The following is an 18,415-nucleotide window of genomic DNA, read 5'->3' on the forward strand; positions in this document are numbered from 1 at the left end:
AAACACATAAGTTGATCAGAAAATATATATTTAGTTTTCACTTATTGCAGTGAGGTGCAATAGTTGGTAGAGATAGTCCTCAAATAATCTCTCAAGGTAAGGAGAAACAATAAAGGGAAATAAATTATTTCATTAACACAAAATACTTTTTACTAAATTAGATGCAATTTTGTTATATTCCTGGAGAATTAAACATAATTCTTATTTCCTCATTTTGACAACAACGAATGAGATAAAATAATATGGGAGTAAGAATTCAATAGAATGCATTTTTCCATGTTATATATGAAATACTAGATCTATAGAGAATAATTTGTACACTGTTGTTATAATGAGTACATTGCAATTATATCCTTTCAGTTCCTGATTGATTGGAAAATACCTGTATTTTGCCTAGTATTTTTTTAGTACTTTAAGAACATTAAAGTTGCTTTGCTTGCTTTAAGAAACTTTCTGTAACAACATGAGCCACTTGGCTTCACAGCAAATTTTAATCTATTCATCTGAATCCTATTAGTCTCTTTTTGTCCTTGTACAGTCTGAGGCACCCATTAATTTAGTAAATCATTCAGAGCAGCAATGATCACTTTTAGCTGCATTATCCACACAGTTCTATTAATTTAACATAGATGAATAAATGTGAATGTTTTGGAGCATTGATTAGGAAAAGAGTTTATATCTGACAGTTAGATTATAGGGTACCCACCAAAAAATGGCTCCTTTGCAAGGTACCCAGTAATTTAATTCTCGTGTGAAATTATTATAATTTATTACAGTGTGTGGGCCCTAATGATTACCGACATCAAATGAAAATTAGAAATTAAAATTAAGTCCGCATATCTCTTCTGATGCACATCTTCAAATTCTTAAGTGTTGAAGCCCTCATCAGCATTGTATGAAGTTTTATGTTGTGCATTTTTTTTCAATATATTACTTTTAATTTATTTACCTTTTAGGAAAGCCTAATTTATTTTAGTGTTGTGCATGATTACAGATTTCAAGCAGATTGTGTGCTTCCAACTGTCTTGATTTAATTTGAAGAAGGTGTGTATTTAGCTTTTCCTCGTACACTGCAGATTTTTTTTCCCTCTGAATGAACCCTAATTACCAGTATCAAGAACGAAAAGTAGCATATGAAGCATCTCTGTGGACATACGGTTTTCAAAAGGGGATGAAAAAAGTTCATTTTGCTATCCAAGCATTAAATGGTCCTAGTTCTTAAAAGTGACCTTGTGGAGTACAGAAGCAGTGCACAGTGGCTCTATCCAGATGTACACATGGCATCCATCGGGGCACAATCACGCACAGTTCCCAACACCTCAGGCTCGGACATATGTTGAGTTTTATTTCATTCTTCTGACATTAATCCTATTCACCAGCTGTTCTGCCAGCTGCCATTCTCCGGCTTTAGAGGAGATTGCAGTTTTGGGGGCTCTGAAAATGGGTTTAGCTTGGCTCCTCATCTCTGTATACGAAGTTTTGATTGGATTTTTTCTTCCTTCTCTGGGTCTGCGGATTGCTCTCTTGCACTGTGTCTCTTAACTTGCTGCTTTTTGAAGCAGACAAGGGGCCACTGGCATGTTTTAATCTCTCGTCCAACCCTTTTCAGAAGATTTTGCCTTCAGAAGCATTGGGCAATTTGCTGTTGTTTATTGGCTGACTCTCTACTCATTCAGATTTATAATTTACCACCTTTGCTGTGCGTGGGCCAGCGGCAATGCTGAAGTCTCTTTCATTGAGACACACCAAGCCCAGCAGCAGCAAAAAGAATTCCCTCAGCTGTGAAGCTCTGAAGAAGACCTTTGCTCTTTGGGGTACAGAGATCTGGCAAATGATCCCTCATGTACATGCAGGCCTGCTGTAGTCCTGTGTGGTTTTAAGGTCCATTGAAAGGAGTGGCTAGGAGTCAAAATCTTCCTTAGGGAAACCCAAATACAAAACCACCTCAGCTCTGCACTTATAAAAGAATATACAGTATAAAACCTAAGATGATTTAGGAATCCGAACATCTGTTCTGCCTCAGAACGAAAATTTATAAGATAAAAAACTCTTTAATAGTGTCTTATATATTTGGAAAACTGGACCATTGGGATGGAGGGTTATTCTGCAACTAAATGTATTTTTAATATTTGTTTATATTTACATTGTTGATCATCCAGTGTAATATCTGCAGAATATCTCTTTTATTCTCTTCTGTCTGAGGGGTGTGTTACTTCTAGCAGTTTAGTGAATAAATTGATCTTTACTCAGTTCAGCTGAATAATTTAAAAGCTGATTGCAAGAAAGTTCTGTGGTGGAATGGATTGGAGGGGCCATTTGTTGAGTCCTCTGACCTACTCAAGAGGTCAAGTCACTTGGGTATAGTTAATGCATATATGGTAGACAGACACGTGTCCTGTTAAGAAAGGTCATATATCATGTCTCGCACAGGTTTCCTGTACCATGGGGTCACTTCAAAAAGACTACCACCTCAGCTTTCCTGACTATAAACCTAGAAGAAAAACTTTATTGTTAGTATGACATGATGTAAGTTACTTGACTTTAATTTAATGATTGTAATTACATTTAATTATTTGGAAAGGTTTTGCCTTTGACAGACAATGAAAAACTATATGCCGGTGTAATATTTCGAAATGGTAACACGACAAAGCTTGTTTCTTAGACTTGGTGGACCATTATTATGGCATAAAATATGGATCTTATCTTAACATTTGTGCTTTTGTTACAAACATTTGTGGTGCATGGTGTAAATATAAAATAAGCCATTTGGTCTTATGTTTACTAAAATGGTCTAGCTGGTTACAAAATGGAGTGAAAGTCAACACAAAGTAATTTTTGTCATTTGTCTTATTACAAGGGAGTAATCCATCTTGTACTTGTGTACATGCATGGAAAAGATTATGAATTTAACATAAACAATAGGAGGTTTGTGCATCCACAGCATAAAGTTTATTTCGCCAGATAATAGACAACTCTAAAGCTAGCTGAAAAAACGCTTTAGTTTTTGCTCAGAAGTTAGGAGCTTGCAGTTCTGTTGCACATTTTGTGTTTGGCCACAGTTTCTTAACGCTGTTTATCTTGTGTGTAGTTGCATACCCAGCTAGCAACCAAAGAGCCACAGTGTGTTAGTAGGGAATTGGCCAATATGCTTCTTAAATACAGATTGACTGATCGCATGGTTATTTACCTAGGATTGCATGCGCTCCCAATGGTGAATATTAAATAATTCTATTTATAGCCGATGTTTAGAGCTCCTGTTGGCAGGCTGAACTCTTGCCTATAGGAGAACCTACAGGTGACTAACAGGAACTGCTCACTAAGTGGAATAATGAATAGTATTAGGTGTCAATTAAATCAAGCCTTCCCTGAGGTGCAGGTGCTCTACAATGTACTGACACATTTCAAGTAGCTGCACCACTTCACCCATGCATATGAACAAGCTCATTTGCATATTAAAGAGCTGAAAATTATTTAACTGAAGCAAAAGTCTTTTAGAAATGATGGAGGTTATTAAAACTGTTGACAAGAAGGAAGGTAATTGCCTGAAAATGAGAGATGACGTTCTGTTGTACACAGAGAATGTTGTTTTTGTTGTATTGTGCCGTATTGCCTGGGAGTATAACCTATTCCATTTAGATTGCTCCCATGCAATTAGAGGCCTTTTTGTCCTCACTTCAATAACGCTATGATTATGAAGGCTTGAGGAACACTTGGCATTTTGAATGTCTGTTGTTTCTAGAACTACTGGTGGAATGACAAAACACATTTTGTCTTGTTTCTCTTTGCATTTTTTATGTTGGTTTCAGGTTTTATTGATTCTGTGATTAAAATATTCATAAGATACAATGCATTAACAATTGTATATGCAATTCTTCTGCATGTTCTGTATAGTGTGCCTAGTTTGTTTTCACTAAGCACTTACTTCGAGATACAGATGAGCGGTGTTTCTAAGGGAAACAGATACATTCCAGAATGTGGCCAGCTTCCAGTTATACTATTCACCTGATCCTCTTTTTACATTAGCAGAAACTGACTAGAAAAGTGCAAGTGTGTTTTAGGCTTCCATGCCAGTCTCTACCCACTTACTTTAACAGTGTGAGGAAACATCAAGTAAGCTAAGGGGAAACTAGAGCGCTACCTAACAAGTGTGGTTCTCATTTGTCTCAGTTTTTAAAGGGGAGTAGTTAGCAGTACTGGCATGATTCACAAAGCATTTGTAGTTGTTTAAAAGTTGAAGTTAACCTAAGTGAGGTTCAAGTTTACACCATGTTTCAGTTAGGTGAATCCTGCCAAGTTTAAAATCAATCAGCACAGTGGCTCCTAAGATGGCAGTCGTAGCAGTTTGAAGTTTGAGAAAATATATTTGTTGATCTTGGTTTAAGCAGGAGCCCCATTTCAACTTATGTTCATCACATTGTCAGTAAAGCATACTTCCAAATTTGGAGTTCATTGGCTAAACAGTTTTTGCTCATGAGTGATTTGTGATATATGACATGTATTGACAAGAAAACAAAATACCTTTCAGTCAAACATGTAGCCAGAACTCTGTTGTGCTACGTTTTGATTCCATAATCACTAGAAGGATTCCTACAGTACCAAGTTTGGAATTAATTGGCCACATAGTCCATGAGCTGAAACAGTTTGCATAAAAGGTCAGTTTTCAGTTGATAACGCAGTGTGGGTGGTAAAATTATGACCGTAACTTGTGAGGTGCAAATCAGAAGCAGCTGTTATTGCTCCTGTGTTGATTCAATGTGTAGATGCCAAGTGTCATTTCTATTGACAGTGTAGTGGCTTGCCAGGACAGAGTCAGCTTCAGGTGTGAGAGAATGATGGTGTCCGCACGGTCATCTTGATATACACAGCAAAGACAGCGTGTCAGATTCTAAAGGTATCATCACCAGTGAACTGGGTATTATGGCTCTATCTCGGCTTATGCAGCAGGTAGCACATTTTTTGCATGTACACGCGCTGGCTGTAGTAGATTTATGCATATAGCTTTTGAAATTAATTGGCCGGACAAATTTTGAGCAGTTGCACCTTGGGAGATAGGCTGCATCTCTCAAAATGGTTGAAAATCCATTGAGGGTATAAACAGTAGTCTTTTGACCTCTCAAGAGTAAAAATTACAAAGCTTCTGCTGTTGATGAAGCCTGCCAAGTTTAAATTCATTAGATGCAGCTGTTCATAAGAATATTTTGAAATTCTTTATTCAAAATAATCCATTTGTTTATAAACATGTGGGTTAGACCAGCGTCTTAGTGTGGTACACAAGTTTTTAGCAAAAGTTTAATGTCTATTCTATCTCAGAGTAACTGTCTAAAATAAAATTTACAGCTACCCAGTCTCTCAACCCCAACAGCTTCAAAATTTAGAAAAAATAATTTATTACAATTACAACAGACGTCTAGTCAGTTACTGCCTAGGTTTAAGTTTAAAGTAGAAATGTGAAAAAATGTTGCAGAATTCCTCTGTTAAGAAAGAAAAATACTTAGGCCAAAAAGTGAGTCTGAGATACATAAGCTACATTTTTCTTTTGGCCTTGAAGGTATTGTAGCTACCTATTAATATTTTTGTTAACCTTTTCTTTTATTTAGGCTTTCAGTAAGTCTTTAGCGATAGGCTTTTTTCTTCTCACTTTGGAAACCACTCATGTTCAGATACTCAACAACATATCAACTTCATATTAGGCAGGCAAAATATTATAGCTAATCCAATAAATTTGTGAATTGGGAACCTGTGTGACTTTAGGTATCAGTTTAATCCATGCAATCAAACCCTTTCAAAATCAAATCTTCTTCATATGAACCGCTGCACCAGTTTAATTAAAACTTGAATTGATTTAATCAACAACCAAATTAATTTATTTTTCTCCTGAAAAGTTAATACATTTTTTTTTTACCTTCAGTGGGTCTTGAACCATTTTGAGAGATGTGGATCCCTTGAACTGCTCTTTCTCAACAAGTGTTTGGCCAAGTAACTCCAAACTGTATAGGTATAATTCTAGTCAGAGAATTAATATACTGTATGTGAAAATGGGATTCCTACAAAAAATAAGATAGTCATTTAACCTCCATTTATTTTCTTTCCTTGTATGTATAAAGACTAACAGAAAAATCACTTGGTCATTAACATAACGTTAATATGTGTCATTCCTACTTATTCTGAGATAGACACCTAACCATCATATTGCTCTGGTGATCCAAACTTTGGGTCAGTAGGTCATCACGTTACAACCGACTGTTCTTCTTCAAGTACTGTTTTTCGCCGATTAACATCAGACAGATTAACATGCTTGGTTTACTCACTGTTCTCTTACACTCTTAATGAAAATTTGGAGGTGTTTGTATAAAAGCTTAAAATCTACTTGCATTTTTCTGATAATTTTCAGTTCAAATAGATCTGAGTGGATTGTTGGTTTAGTGTTTGTGTTTTATTATTGGTTCTAGCTGATTCTGAAAACAGGCAATATTGGATGTTAAGGATATAAGAATTGATCCTTATAATTATTTTGGAGATCTTTAAGTTACTTTCCTATAAATGTTTTTTTTTTCTTTTTGTTGGAAAAATAAGAAAAAATGTATTTGTATTTTCATGGTCAATGCATGGATTCAATAATTACATTCTCCATTGAGAACTTCACTGGATTTGATTTGAAACTAATGGGGTGTTCAAAATAGTCTTTTCAGTGAATTATGGTGCCCTGACTATTGACATTATACTATCACTTTCTCACACAGCAGTTTTTTTTTTCGATGTTTCATGGTATATCATGCTAACGTAACACTATTGAAACTAATTTACAGGAAATGATATTGGCGGGGCTGCTCAGTAGCAAAATGCTTAGCAGTGCTGGGACTCTGGGTTCAGTCCTGTCTGGAGTTTTGTATGTTGTCCCTGTGTTTGCGTGGGTCTCCTCCGGATGCTCTGGTTTCCTCTCATAGTCCAAAAAACATATTGGAAGGTAAGCTGGCTTCTGGGAGAATTGGCCCTAGGTGTGAGTGTGTGTGTCTGCCCTGTGAAGGACTGGCAGCGTGTCCAAGGAGTACCCAGTCTTGCACCCATTGGTTTTCCAGACTCTGGCTTCCCCACTACCCTGAGTTGGTGGTGGATATATGGAAGGATGGTGTTGGTGTGGTTCTGTAAGATGGTTCTAATGGCCCAGCAAAAAGAATTTACTGAAAGATTAAGAAAGCTTGCTTGTCATGGAGTGAGTTGAAGTTTCTAAACCTTGCTAATCTCAAACTGATGCGTTGCACTGTCAGGTTTTATTTTGTAATGAATATTGCTTTTATGATGTTGATAGGGAAAAGTTTTTCGAAGGCTGTTTTTTGTTCTCCTTTAATTCACTGTTCCTATACTGTAGATCTTATTATACTATTAGGATTATGTGAGGATTCAGCAGCTTTTCCAGCTTTTTACAGTCCATAAAACATATTGTAATTAAATGTTATGGAATATGTGTTTTTGATATATTTTAAAATCCACTAAAAAGCCTAGCATATTTTGACTAGACTTTTTGCATTGTTCATTTACATGAAGTATCAGGCCTCTGTAACATACAAGTATATAGTTCAGACAGTCTGATCATGTTTTAAAGAAACACACACTTACCTTGATTCAATGGAGCTGTAAGACAATATTTCTGTTTTTATTTACATTCAAAACAGTGTTCCAGAAGTGTTACGAAATGCAGATTCAGTGAATTTATACAAATGAATATTTCTTTTTCTTCAAGCGGCTCACCCCAAATATTACAGCTTTTTAACAGTTGACCTGTTGTGACGCTTAAACCAATCTTTTTCTACTTTTTTCATTTTCCTTCTTCGTTTTTCTTGTACAAACAGTAAAGGTAAAAAAAACAAAGCTTTTTGGAGTTTCAAGCTTTGCTGAATAATGCTAAAAGTTTGCTAGATGTTCTTCCATGTGATGCTGCTTGGGTTTCTGAAATCCTTACTGATTATTCATGGTCCTAACATGAGGATTGATGAGCGAGAGGATCCTTTTCCTGTTGCAGGGGGATTACAGTAGTACTCTAAAGGTTATGGTGCTTTTGACAGATGTGTTGGCAGAGTGCCACTGGGCAGAGTTACCTTTGACATGTCTCGGTGCTGACAGAACTACAATGTGTTAACAGCTTTTTAGAAGCATTTGAAATTATGCTGTTTTAGGGAGTGTTAAAGGCCAGTTATGATGCAAAGAGGTTATATATCTTTTTTGGTTGTCCAGACGAATGGAATTGTGTCTGTAACACAAGAGAAACACCCTGCAAAACCCAGTTTTGTTTCAAAGGAGTCTGATTGAGTAATAAGATTTATACTGAATTAATAGAAGAACATGTTCTGAGCTTGATATTACATGTTGTTCTTTTTGTCTCTAGAAAGGACACACCTAGTATTGTATCTGCCGTGGGTCAGATAACTGACTTGCAGAGAGCAGGAAGTTGCACTTATCTGTTAATTTTATGTGTTGCTTGTGTTACTGAACACTGTGGCATTGAGAGATTCATTTTTTCTCATTACTTGTGATACATGTTCTTTTCTAGGAAATTGAGTTATTGTTGATTTAGTGCTATTCCATTAGTATAATGAAGAAGTGCAAGTTCACACACCCGAAGAAGGCTCCACAGCCGAAATGTTATGTTTCTTTTCTTCTCTTTTCAGCATGAAATAAACCTCTACTTATCCCTATTACATTAGTATTGTTCTTTGTTATTACATTCTGCTAATCTTAATCACATCAGTATTGCATTCAGGTGTTACTTGGAAAACTAAAAGAATAATGTGTGCATGTAAAGTATATCTATTTCTATCCACCCAACAGTCCATCGAGTTGTTTTTAAAAAAATCTGATAGTATATGCTATTAATTAAGAACAAAAGTAAGAACAGAATTATGCATTCATTGGGAAGGCATTAACTTTAATCACATTTACCTACAGTATCTTGAAGGATAGGTAAATGATACACACCTTACACATTTTGACACTGTTTGTGTTGGTGGTAACAACTGAGTATGCTTGTACTAACATGAAAAAAAAGCAATTCAGAATTTAACTTATCTCACTGTGTTGGGGGCTATGTTGTTTTAAAGGGGAGGAGTAGCAAAAATATCAGTAGTTGAAGTAGCATAATATTGGACTTTCAGGTTCATAGTATATTTTTTCTTTCTTTTCCACTGGAATGGATTTTAAACATACCCTCTACAGTAGTTGCAAAAACATCCGATTGGAACAAGGTAATGCATGTGTCTCTAATCTGTGCCTGGCCAGCTTCCCATCGCTGGTTTAGATTGTGAAGTGAATGAGAGTAAATAGGTGGTATAAAATATCTCTATTTGACTTTTTACATGTAATTTCCACTTTAAATAGATCTTATTTCAATTTGTTTTCTTAGCTCAATTTCATTTGCACTTTATAAAATGTAAAAAAGCTCCCATTTTGTTTAGCAATGAAAGTTCTGGAATGACAGTCTGACTGGAAATGCTATTTGTAATGTTTTCTCGCTTTTTAGGGCATCAGTAACTAAATATACTACATAGAAATATGAATGTTGTAGCTGTTTGAAATAAACTGTAAGTCATTGTTTCATGTTGCCCTGTTGGCAGCCAGTTTCTTCATTTTGCTCTAGTGGCAATTGAGAGCATCACCCATACTCAGTACAGAATACCAAAGAAAAACAAGAACTGTTACTTAAAAAACATAAGTTTAAAGTGCGAATAGAGACGTTTGCTTTTTTGTTTTTAGAAATGAATGCTAGTGTTGGGCTGATTGTCATTACTGGCACGCTTATCCAGAAACAGCAATGAAAGTAAAGATATAACATTATTGTGGTTTTTGTAGAACATTTGGTTTGGCACGGAGCAAAGTCAGGTGAAGAAATCTGTGTTTGTACTGAACGTGGTCTACAATCACACATTCTCGCACATAATAAAAACCTGGAAGACTTTAAAACATAAAATTACAGTTACCAATTTATTTTTTAATTTAAACTGTTGCGAATGAAAATGAGATGCCACCTTCAGATTTTTTTCAAGAGTGTGGATCGCTGGCAGGTGAACTGCTAAACGGTGTAGAGTTGGTCAGAAGTAAAGGAGAAATAAACCTCAGTTGAACCTCAGGTTCAACAGAAAATGTATATGAGCAGACCAAACGTTGCTTGGACATGTTGTGTGCTTTGGAAGTTGTTTGGTATGGTATATAGCCTTTCCAAACAGAAGAGAGGAGAATCAAAACCGTTTTTAAATTTTTTACTGTCTGATCAAGAGCAATGAGAGATTCTGCTGGCAGAATCTATTGCCAAATACACTTTCCTTTGCTTTCTGCTGTCAAGGCACAAGTGTCACATGGGCTCTGAAAACTGATTGCTGTCCAGTTGAGCTTATAGTTTGCAGTGCCAGCGCTCTGTATTCTCCTACAGGGGCCTGGTTGGTATGCCACTGAGACCTTGGGAAAATGTAAATAAAAACTAGATATAAGCTATTGTTTTCATTCCATTCTCATCCCAGTCTGAAGTGGTTCTTCAAGTTAACTGAAGACCCTTACACTGTTTTTCTTTCCTCAGAGATAGAACTTAAGAGAGAGGAGGAAGATTAAACCAAAAACAACAACAATATGATCATTGTGGCTTTTTTATCCCCTTTTGAGACTTTTGTCTCAAAAGCAGTGCAAGCTAGAATTTTTAGTAGTGCCTAATGAAGTGCTTATTAGTTTTTTCCTGATGGAAGTTTTACAAACTTAGTCATACAATGACAGCAGCAGTTCCAGACTTTTTACCAATTATATTAATTTGAGGTTTGTGGAAAATATTTTGTCTGGGAGAATTGCGTGCTTAAGGAAAAATGTCATTGCTAGTAGCCTGCCCATTGTAGTCAGAAATGGGCTGACGTTACAAAAACATAAATAACGTTATAGTGGCTTGGTCAGATTTAAATAACAATGAAATGAGCCAACAATTGTAAAGGGATAGTGTACTTAACACTTTGTCATTAACTCGCCTGGCTGAAGGAAATTACAGCACTGTCTGAAGATCATAGCTTTCACAACTCATGCTCGCTTATGAGGAACAAACCATGGAGTTGCAGCAAGGGTGAAGTCGGGGTGGAGGGAGAGGAGGAGAAAAGATGCACACAAAATTGTGGAGAACCAGACAGTATGTATACATAGGAGAGTGGAAGTGCAAGATTAGAATTTGGCCTCCTCGCACACTTCTGTTAAATACATTGTTTTGGCAGCCTTGGCTGAAAAAGCCATTCATTGATTTAAAATCTTCAGAGCCTTGAGCAAAGTTTAAACTTAGAGCCATGGACAGCATGTTCATATCTTCAATTTGTTTGAATTCCAGAAATAAAATAATTTTAGCAATAAACTAGAGGTTGATTGAGAGACTTCTGACAAATAACTAATTGTCATTCTTAGCTATGTAGCACTGATACAGCACTGATACTGAGACTGATCTGCATTTAGATTGTACTTGAATAAAAGCAATGGTATTTAGAAAGAATAGGATCATTATTATTAGTTTGAATTCCATGTCATTTTTTAGATTTTTAGAACAATGCTGTGAAACAAGTCACATAACTGGCTCATTAACTGGATGTTAGTGTCATTCAAAAACTGATGAGCATTATAATATAAATGATTAAAACAGCACTAATGTCACCGCTGGTTTTTGGATTGCGTTTTTTTCCATCTTGGTATTTGTATTTACTGCAGGCTTATTCTATGTATATACTCAGAGATCATGGCGTTATCATGCCTCCTTTGCAAGAATTAAAACCCATGCATCAAATTCTGTATTACAACTTTTTAATTATCATAACTTCTATAATCAAAAGTATTTTAATTTGAAGAACATAAGTCCTCAAACTGAAAGATTTCAATTCCAAGACTTTAAGTTCTTGTTTGGCTGTGTGGAATTTTGTAAATCCATTCTTAAATTGAAGCAAAACTAACCATATTTCCAGCTTGCCATGAAATAAATATCGTCTTAAATCTTAACAAGTAGTTGCCCAATCACCAAGCAGTTTCACAGAAATGGTGTAATTTTCTAATTATCATAATTTAAATCTCTCAATATTGCTAGTCTTAAGCAGCACGACTTAGAATTCTAGCAACGTGACTGACAACTTGCAGGTTGTTTTCAACTCTCAGGTAAAAGGTGACTCCTAGGGGGTTAATAGTTTAAAAGCATTCGTTCCTGCTTGACATCCCAGTGGTTTTCTTGTGTTGCTTGGCACACAATGCATTTTTTCTTGTGCTTAAAAAGAGGTATGTAGGAGTGTTTAAAAGAAGAGGAGTGAGGGAGTTTGACCACTCCCAGAGGGAAGTGCGGAGAAGAATTGGAGCTGGCACGGGATTATCTCAAACAGTTGGTGCATTCCTTAATGATCAAGTGCTTGAGAAAGCCCAAGTTTGTCTCACGAAGCATTTGTGCTGATGTTTATATCAGAGCTCCTATGTATGGGAAAACAATTCTCTGACCAGAGATTATTTTGTGAGTTCACAGCCCCTCTTCTTCTCCTTTGTCTGTTATCAGTGTTAAATCTGAAGTTCTTCCTCCAACAGGGAGAAGGCATTTCTTTTTTTCATATTGTGTTTTTTTATCGTTTTAAGGACTAAAATTGGAAGCACCTATTTTGGCATATGCAGACTTTTTTCATTTCGAATTCACGATTAGTTTTAAAACAATCAAATCTCTCTGACACGGGTCTGGTTAAATCTGTATGTACTGTACTTTTTCAATAGCAACCATACATAGTTTCTCAGAAGGAAGTAAATGAAATGTGGGGGATCAATTACCTGTGATTGATTGTCGATCAATTGCTTTGCAGTTCTGTTGAAAACAGTAAGGGAAGCTGTATTTACTTTTTGTTGGAGCAAATTTGTTGGTTCACTGAGGTATAGAGAAACACTTCCAGGGGTGACACCCCAAAAAATGAAATAAGGGTAATCTGTAATATCCAAAGACTCTGATCATCTGGAACCCTCATCAGTCTTGCTGGGGTTACGAGATTGGGGTTTTGAAATTTTGTGTTGATTCTGAAATGAAGGTTCTAGTCATAAGCAAACTCAGATTTCAGTTCCTTCTGTTTGTGTTTCAAAATTCAGCAAAGCAGAGGAAAGGCATAAATGTGAAAATTAACCAAATGAGATGCCAGTTCTTTTGAAGTGAATTCTTAAAAAGTACAAAAGCGAGTTTGACCTCAACCAAACTTTCTACTTGATATATATTAAGTTTATTCTTATTGTTAGTGTTTTTTGGCACATCTTTCTTTTCATGTGGGGGCATGAGAGTGTATGAGGATGGGTGGGGCAGTAAGGGAAATAAGTTCCCTTTGGAATATGTGCACAGTGCTTCTATCTGTTCTTGTCCAAAAGAAAGGACAAGAATAATTGAGAAGCTAATGCCATTTAGGGTAATTTTTTTCTTTTCCGCCATCTCCCGCCTCTCCATTATTTCTACAGAGCTGTCAGCTTTGTTTATCAATCCGTGAACGTAAATTTTGCTCCTTGATTCCTATTGGAATGAGGTACAGATGTAGCACAGTTACAGATTGTGTTTTCTTTCCTAAGTGGCTACAGTAAATCTTGTTGCTTATTCCATTTTATGCATTCAGGGTACTGTTAGTGTTTAGCTTTCATTTCAAGAAAACCACATCCCAAGGCTGTAAATATAATCTGAGAATTTACAGAATTGCACATTGGGGCTCACTTATTCACATACATTGTGTGCATAAAAATAAATTGAAAGCTGATCAGGGGAGGCTTTTTTAATTTCCTCCTAACAGCACACCAGCAGTTTTATAGAAGTAGAAGCCTGCCTTTCAAAAAATATAATGGGCTTTTTTCTTCAGGCATTCTTTTACACCACATCTAAAATTAAGTAATAAAGTGTTCTTTTATAGAAAACATGTAAGTTTGTTATAAGAGGAGAATAGAATAGCTAAGGCATATATATATCTCTATAGGTACTGGTAGTTGGAGAGGTGTTGAGAGTTGATGTATCACAATCAAATTATTTCTTTTTCTTTTAGCATTTTAAGAATTTACCCAGCAAACTCTTAAATAAAAAATAAAAAAGTTTCTCAGAGGAGCTACACTGTGAAAGGCATACAGTGTTTGATTATTTAAAAAAATGAAAGAAAAAATATTCCTCTGAGTTTCTAATTTTTTGTTTGTTTATTTTTAGAAAATGTTCTTGCTCCATTCTGTTGTGTCCCCCTCACCCCCGCTTGGTGGGATTTGGGGACTGATACAGTGGAAGTTACTGTTTTTGTGTAACCCAAACAGCTATAGGAAACATGTTGAATGGATGAATATAATTGCGGAATAAAAGCACAACATATTACTATGGTTGCTACCAATTTGAAGATAACATATGGATATATGGACAAAAGTCTAGTTTGCTTGCTGTTCGTTTTAACGCTGTGTTTATTAAGCCACATGGACAAATCTCTAATAATGTATCATTTTGGGAATCTTCATCGAAAATTGTAAGGCATGCTGTTTTCATTCAGATGTTGGCTCACAAAAGCCCTTTCTGTATCTGAAATATTTCATGACAGTATAACGCATATAAATCCATAAAGCACCCTTGACATGACTGTAACTAAATCTGTGAGGCATTCAGAATACTTTTCCCCTGTCCTTATAAATTTGAGCTCTTTTGTTTGCAAAATGTTCACAAATGACTCATTGTTCAGAAGAGGCATTTAACAACTTATAAACAAGAATGCCCCTTGGTTACTGTTGCAGATCCTTAGAATGTCTTTTTACATTTTGGACAAGTACAAAATATTCTTAATATTCATGATGTCATCTCAAAAAGAAGATAGAGGTGGGCTTTAGAAGAACTGGTCAGGCAAAGTAACATGGAATAGTAACAAATTAAAAAGTGAAATGAATCCTTTTTCTTGCATTTTACTAGAAATTATGCAATGAAAATAAAATCATATTCTTTACAAAAGCAGATGAACTCAGAAAATGGCTTCAGAGCTCCCTGTGGAATCAAGAAATTGCTTTTTTGAGGCAAACGTGGATCTGAAAGTTCTCATTTGAATCATTATTTCAAACATTACTTAGACATGTCTCATACCAGAGTTTTATTCCCGATAAAAGGGTCAGAAAGCCTTTTTACAGTCACAAATTTACAAATTAGTCAACATCTGCCTCCCTCATGGCTTTTTTACTAAACTCTAAAACAAAAACATGAAACACTGACAGCTATTGTCTAGGACTCTGAATGTGCTACTTGTGTCTTTTTTATAAATATTATTGTAAAAGACTTGTTTTGCTATGTATCTTAAGAGTCACAGAATTGCATATTCATTCATTCCTAACTTGGAAGAGAGAGCTCAGTTTCCTTATTTCAGTGCTGGTGAAGGTTACCGCATATTTGCAGCTTGTGTCCAAAATGGTTCTATTGCGGGAGTCTGTGAGACTGTAGGAAAAGTTCTGTTTGATGGGAACAAGCTGACCTCCATTTGGAAGGAACAACTTGAAGACGCAGCCTGTGCTGGTTAGCAACATGTTCTTTATCACCGACCTCAACGACAGAACGGCGGATTCCAGCCATTCCTCGACTGATTAATTATCCCATGGACAAATGTTAATTGTTTTCATCACTGCTTCCAGCTCGCATAGAAACCCATTTCATCTCTTACCTTGTGCTTACTTTTTTAATGTCTCTTTGTAGTCTGTCTTATCTCTGCACACCCTCCTCTTATTGACCTCAATGAGACAACGAAACCTGATAGCCTGTTACTATTAATGAAAAAAAATGACAGGAATAAGAGAGGGTGGAGAACTGAAGCAGACGTGCTTTTGTTTTTTTGAATTAGACTGACTTTGAATGACCTTTTTTTCATTTTAGGTGGCCTTCCAAGGTCACAGAAATCAATCTCTGCTGTTTGCCACCTTCAAGGGAAATAAAACATTCAGATTTCAGACTTTTTTTTTTCACCGGGTTTCACTTTTGGCTCATGTTGAGATGACTGAAGGTTTTATATTTCTTATAATTACTATTGATAGTGAAATGCTTTTTTTTGGAAATTATCCCCTTCTTGGCATTTACAAAGATTTTTCAAGCAGCATGTTGTAGCGTGCTTTTAATTAATTTGTAGGGGTTTTTATGGTGTCGCTATTATGTAAAACATCATACCTTTTCTGTAGTCCAATACATTGTTGTATTGCTTAACCCTTGTTAACTTGTGTTTGCTAGTCCTTGCACATGCTTTGATTTCCAAGTACCTTTATCTCATGCTGGCTAAGCTATTAAATCTACTGAAGCACAAATTCTTGCAAACGTTTTTGCTGCTTTATTTTTAGTTTTTGCACTGGAAGTGGGAGTGGTGTAATTCCTTCATGTTCAAGAGGTTTTAATTTTCAAAGTGTGATAAATTCCCAAAAAACAATTTTGTGAAACAACCAACCTCTGCATTTATCATTTTACATTCTAGAGAGCCTATATAATTAATGTCATGGGAACCTTATTTTTCTATATTTCCTAGTAAGCTTAGGTAAACAGGTCTAATTACAGTGTTCTAACTTGACTAACAGCTTTGCTTTTCTTAAGGTTGAATTTTACTCTTTGCCTAGTAATTTAGTTTAGCAAGGTATGCCTTTTATATTTACATTTTATATTTGTGAAGTTTTTGCTTTGTGGAATATGGAATATACAATTGGCACACCAGAAAACAATATTTGCTTTCAATGTCTCTTTTATATTTGTATTATAAATTGAATCAGTAAAATGTATTTTGCAAAACAAATCACAGGATAAGAATATCATATTTAAAATGGTGTAACCCACTAACATGAAATTGGGGGTTTCCTTTCTGTTTCTTTCAGAATCTTCTTGCATGGAAAAGCTTCTCTCTAAAGACTGGAAGGAGAAAATGGAAAGACTCAACACAAGCGAACTTCTTGGGGAAATCAAAGGTAGGAAACTGCAAGTTAGGATTGACAGGCTAGGCTGGACTCTGTTCAGCTGTTTTTCTTTATTCTTTCTTCATTAATGAGCTCATTAGTGTGAGCAAATGAACGGATTAACTAAATGTTGTCTTCCCGTTTGTAACCTTCCTTATGTTCTCTTTAATTTGTTTAGGGTTGTAGAAAGATCTTAGAAATGACATTTCATGAAAAATAATCTGAAAATGGGCTTGCTCTGAACAAGTCTACTTTTAAAAAACCTTTAACTACTGTCCTGCCACTCGAAATATGCCATTTCTGACAACACAGCAATATGAATCTCTGTGTAAAAGACTATTTTCTTATTTCTTTCTACTAAGTCTAACATTTTTGTATTCAAACTATGGGAGATTTAACTTATGTTTGCAGCAGATGGGTAGAATTGAGTTGATTTCCAGTGCTTTTAAGTCATTTCACATGCATTATGGATATAAGGTTTATAGGCCATGTAATTCAGCATTCCATAGGTTTTTATACAGTACTGGGCTTGTGTTTCCCAGGTTACTGTGCTAATAGTGTAAAATATAGTTTTGAATAGAATTTCATTTAAACAGTTAGCTTGAGAATGCAGACTACAGTCTATGACTGTGCTCTCCGCTATGCCTTTTGAACACAAATGTGTTTTTTTTTCTGAGGTGGTGGACGATTTCTAAGCAGTAGATATACATTTTACTATAAATCTTTCTGTTTATTCAAAGAGGAGGTGGTTTTCTGTGAAGTTTGTCTCTTTGCAGGCCAGTCCAAAGCACAGGCTGTTACTAAGATATGTTTACTTTCAAGGGGAAGACACAGTACTAGTGGAAGATAACCTGGCTCTCTGTCTTGCTGTAGAGGTTTCTTTGTGTTCCAGTCTGGCAGGAGAACCAAGTGTGGGAGCATCCCTAGGCAGAGCTCCAGCTAACTCTCTGTAGCTTGTACCATCACTGCCGCAAATTGAAAGAAATAAAATGTAAAAAATAAAACGGTAATTACATTTTGTTACGATATCAATTTATGTATTATTTATGCTTTCATATGGTTCAATAACTAATTTTATTTGAAAGATCTGTCAGGGAGATATCTTTTCCACACTACAGAAAGAGAGAGAGATTACACAGTCTGAAATCTGATATGTTTTTGTTGTTGTTGCTATCTGAAAACTATGTAGAGAGCTCTGGATACAGGATGCTGCCTACTGTTTGACATCAGATTATTAAAACAAAAGATTCTTGTTGATTTTATAAATGTACTTCTCCTTCATTTTGTATTTGCTCAGTGTCTGTACTAAACAAAGAATAAATCTTTTTTTTCAGTTTAATTACTGGGGTAGATTTACAGTGCCTCCAACACACACACGAACACAGAAACCACTGCATTTCAGTATACTTGTATTCACTGGCAATAACCTTAATGAATCCCTGAATAATTTATGCCTTCATAAACAAGATTAATTGTACCTGACCTAAAA

At 35.7% G+C, this 18,415-nt stretch overlaps 1 protein-coding gene across 33 annotated transcripts in view; it reads left to right on the forward strand.

Moving 5' to 3' along the window:
- Positions 1 to 18,415, forward strand: part of sox6 (SRY-box transcription factor 6) — a 203,714-nt gene that overhangs the window by 89,912 nt on the left and 95,387 nt on the right. For all 33 annotated transcript variants that reach the window (XM_088611247.1, XM_088611249.1, XM_088611254.1 and 30 more), the window contains one exon: positions 16,849 to 16,938. In XM_088611247.1, the coding sequence (XP_088467373.1) occupies positions 16,849 to 16,938 (90 nt within the window). The remainder of the gene's footprint in view (positions 1 to 16,848; positions 16,939 to 18,415) is intronic.

Source organism: Lepisosteus platostomus, chromosome 18 (assembly GCF_059453375.1).
Source record: "Lepisosteus platostomus isolate fLepPlt1 chromosome 18, fLepPlt1.hap1, whole genome shotgun sequence".
NCBI lineage: Eukaryota > Metazoa > Chordata > Actinopteri > Semionotiformes > Lepisosteidae > Lepisosteus > Lepisosteus platostomus.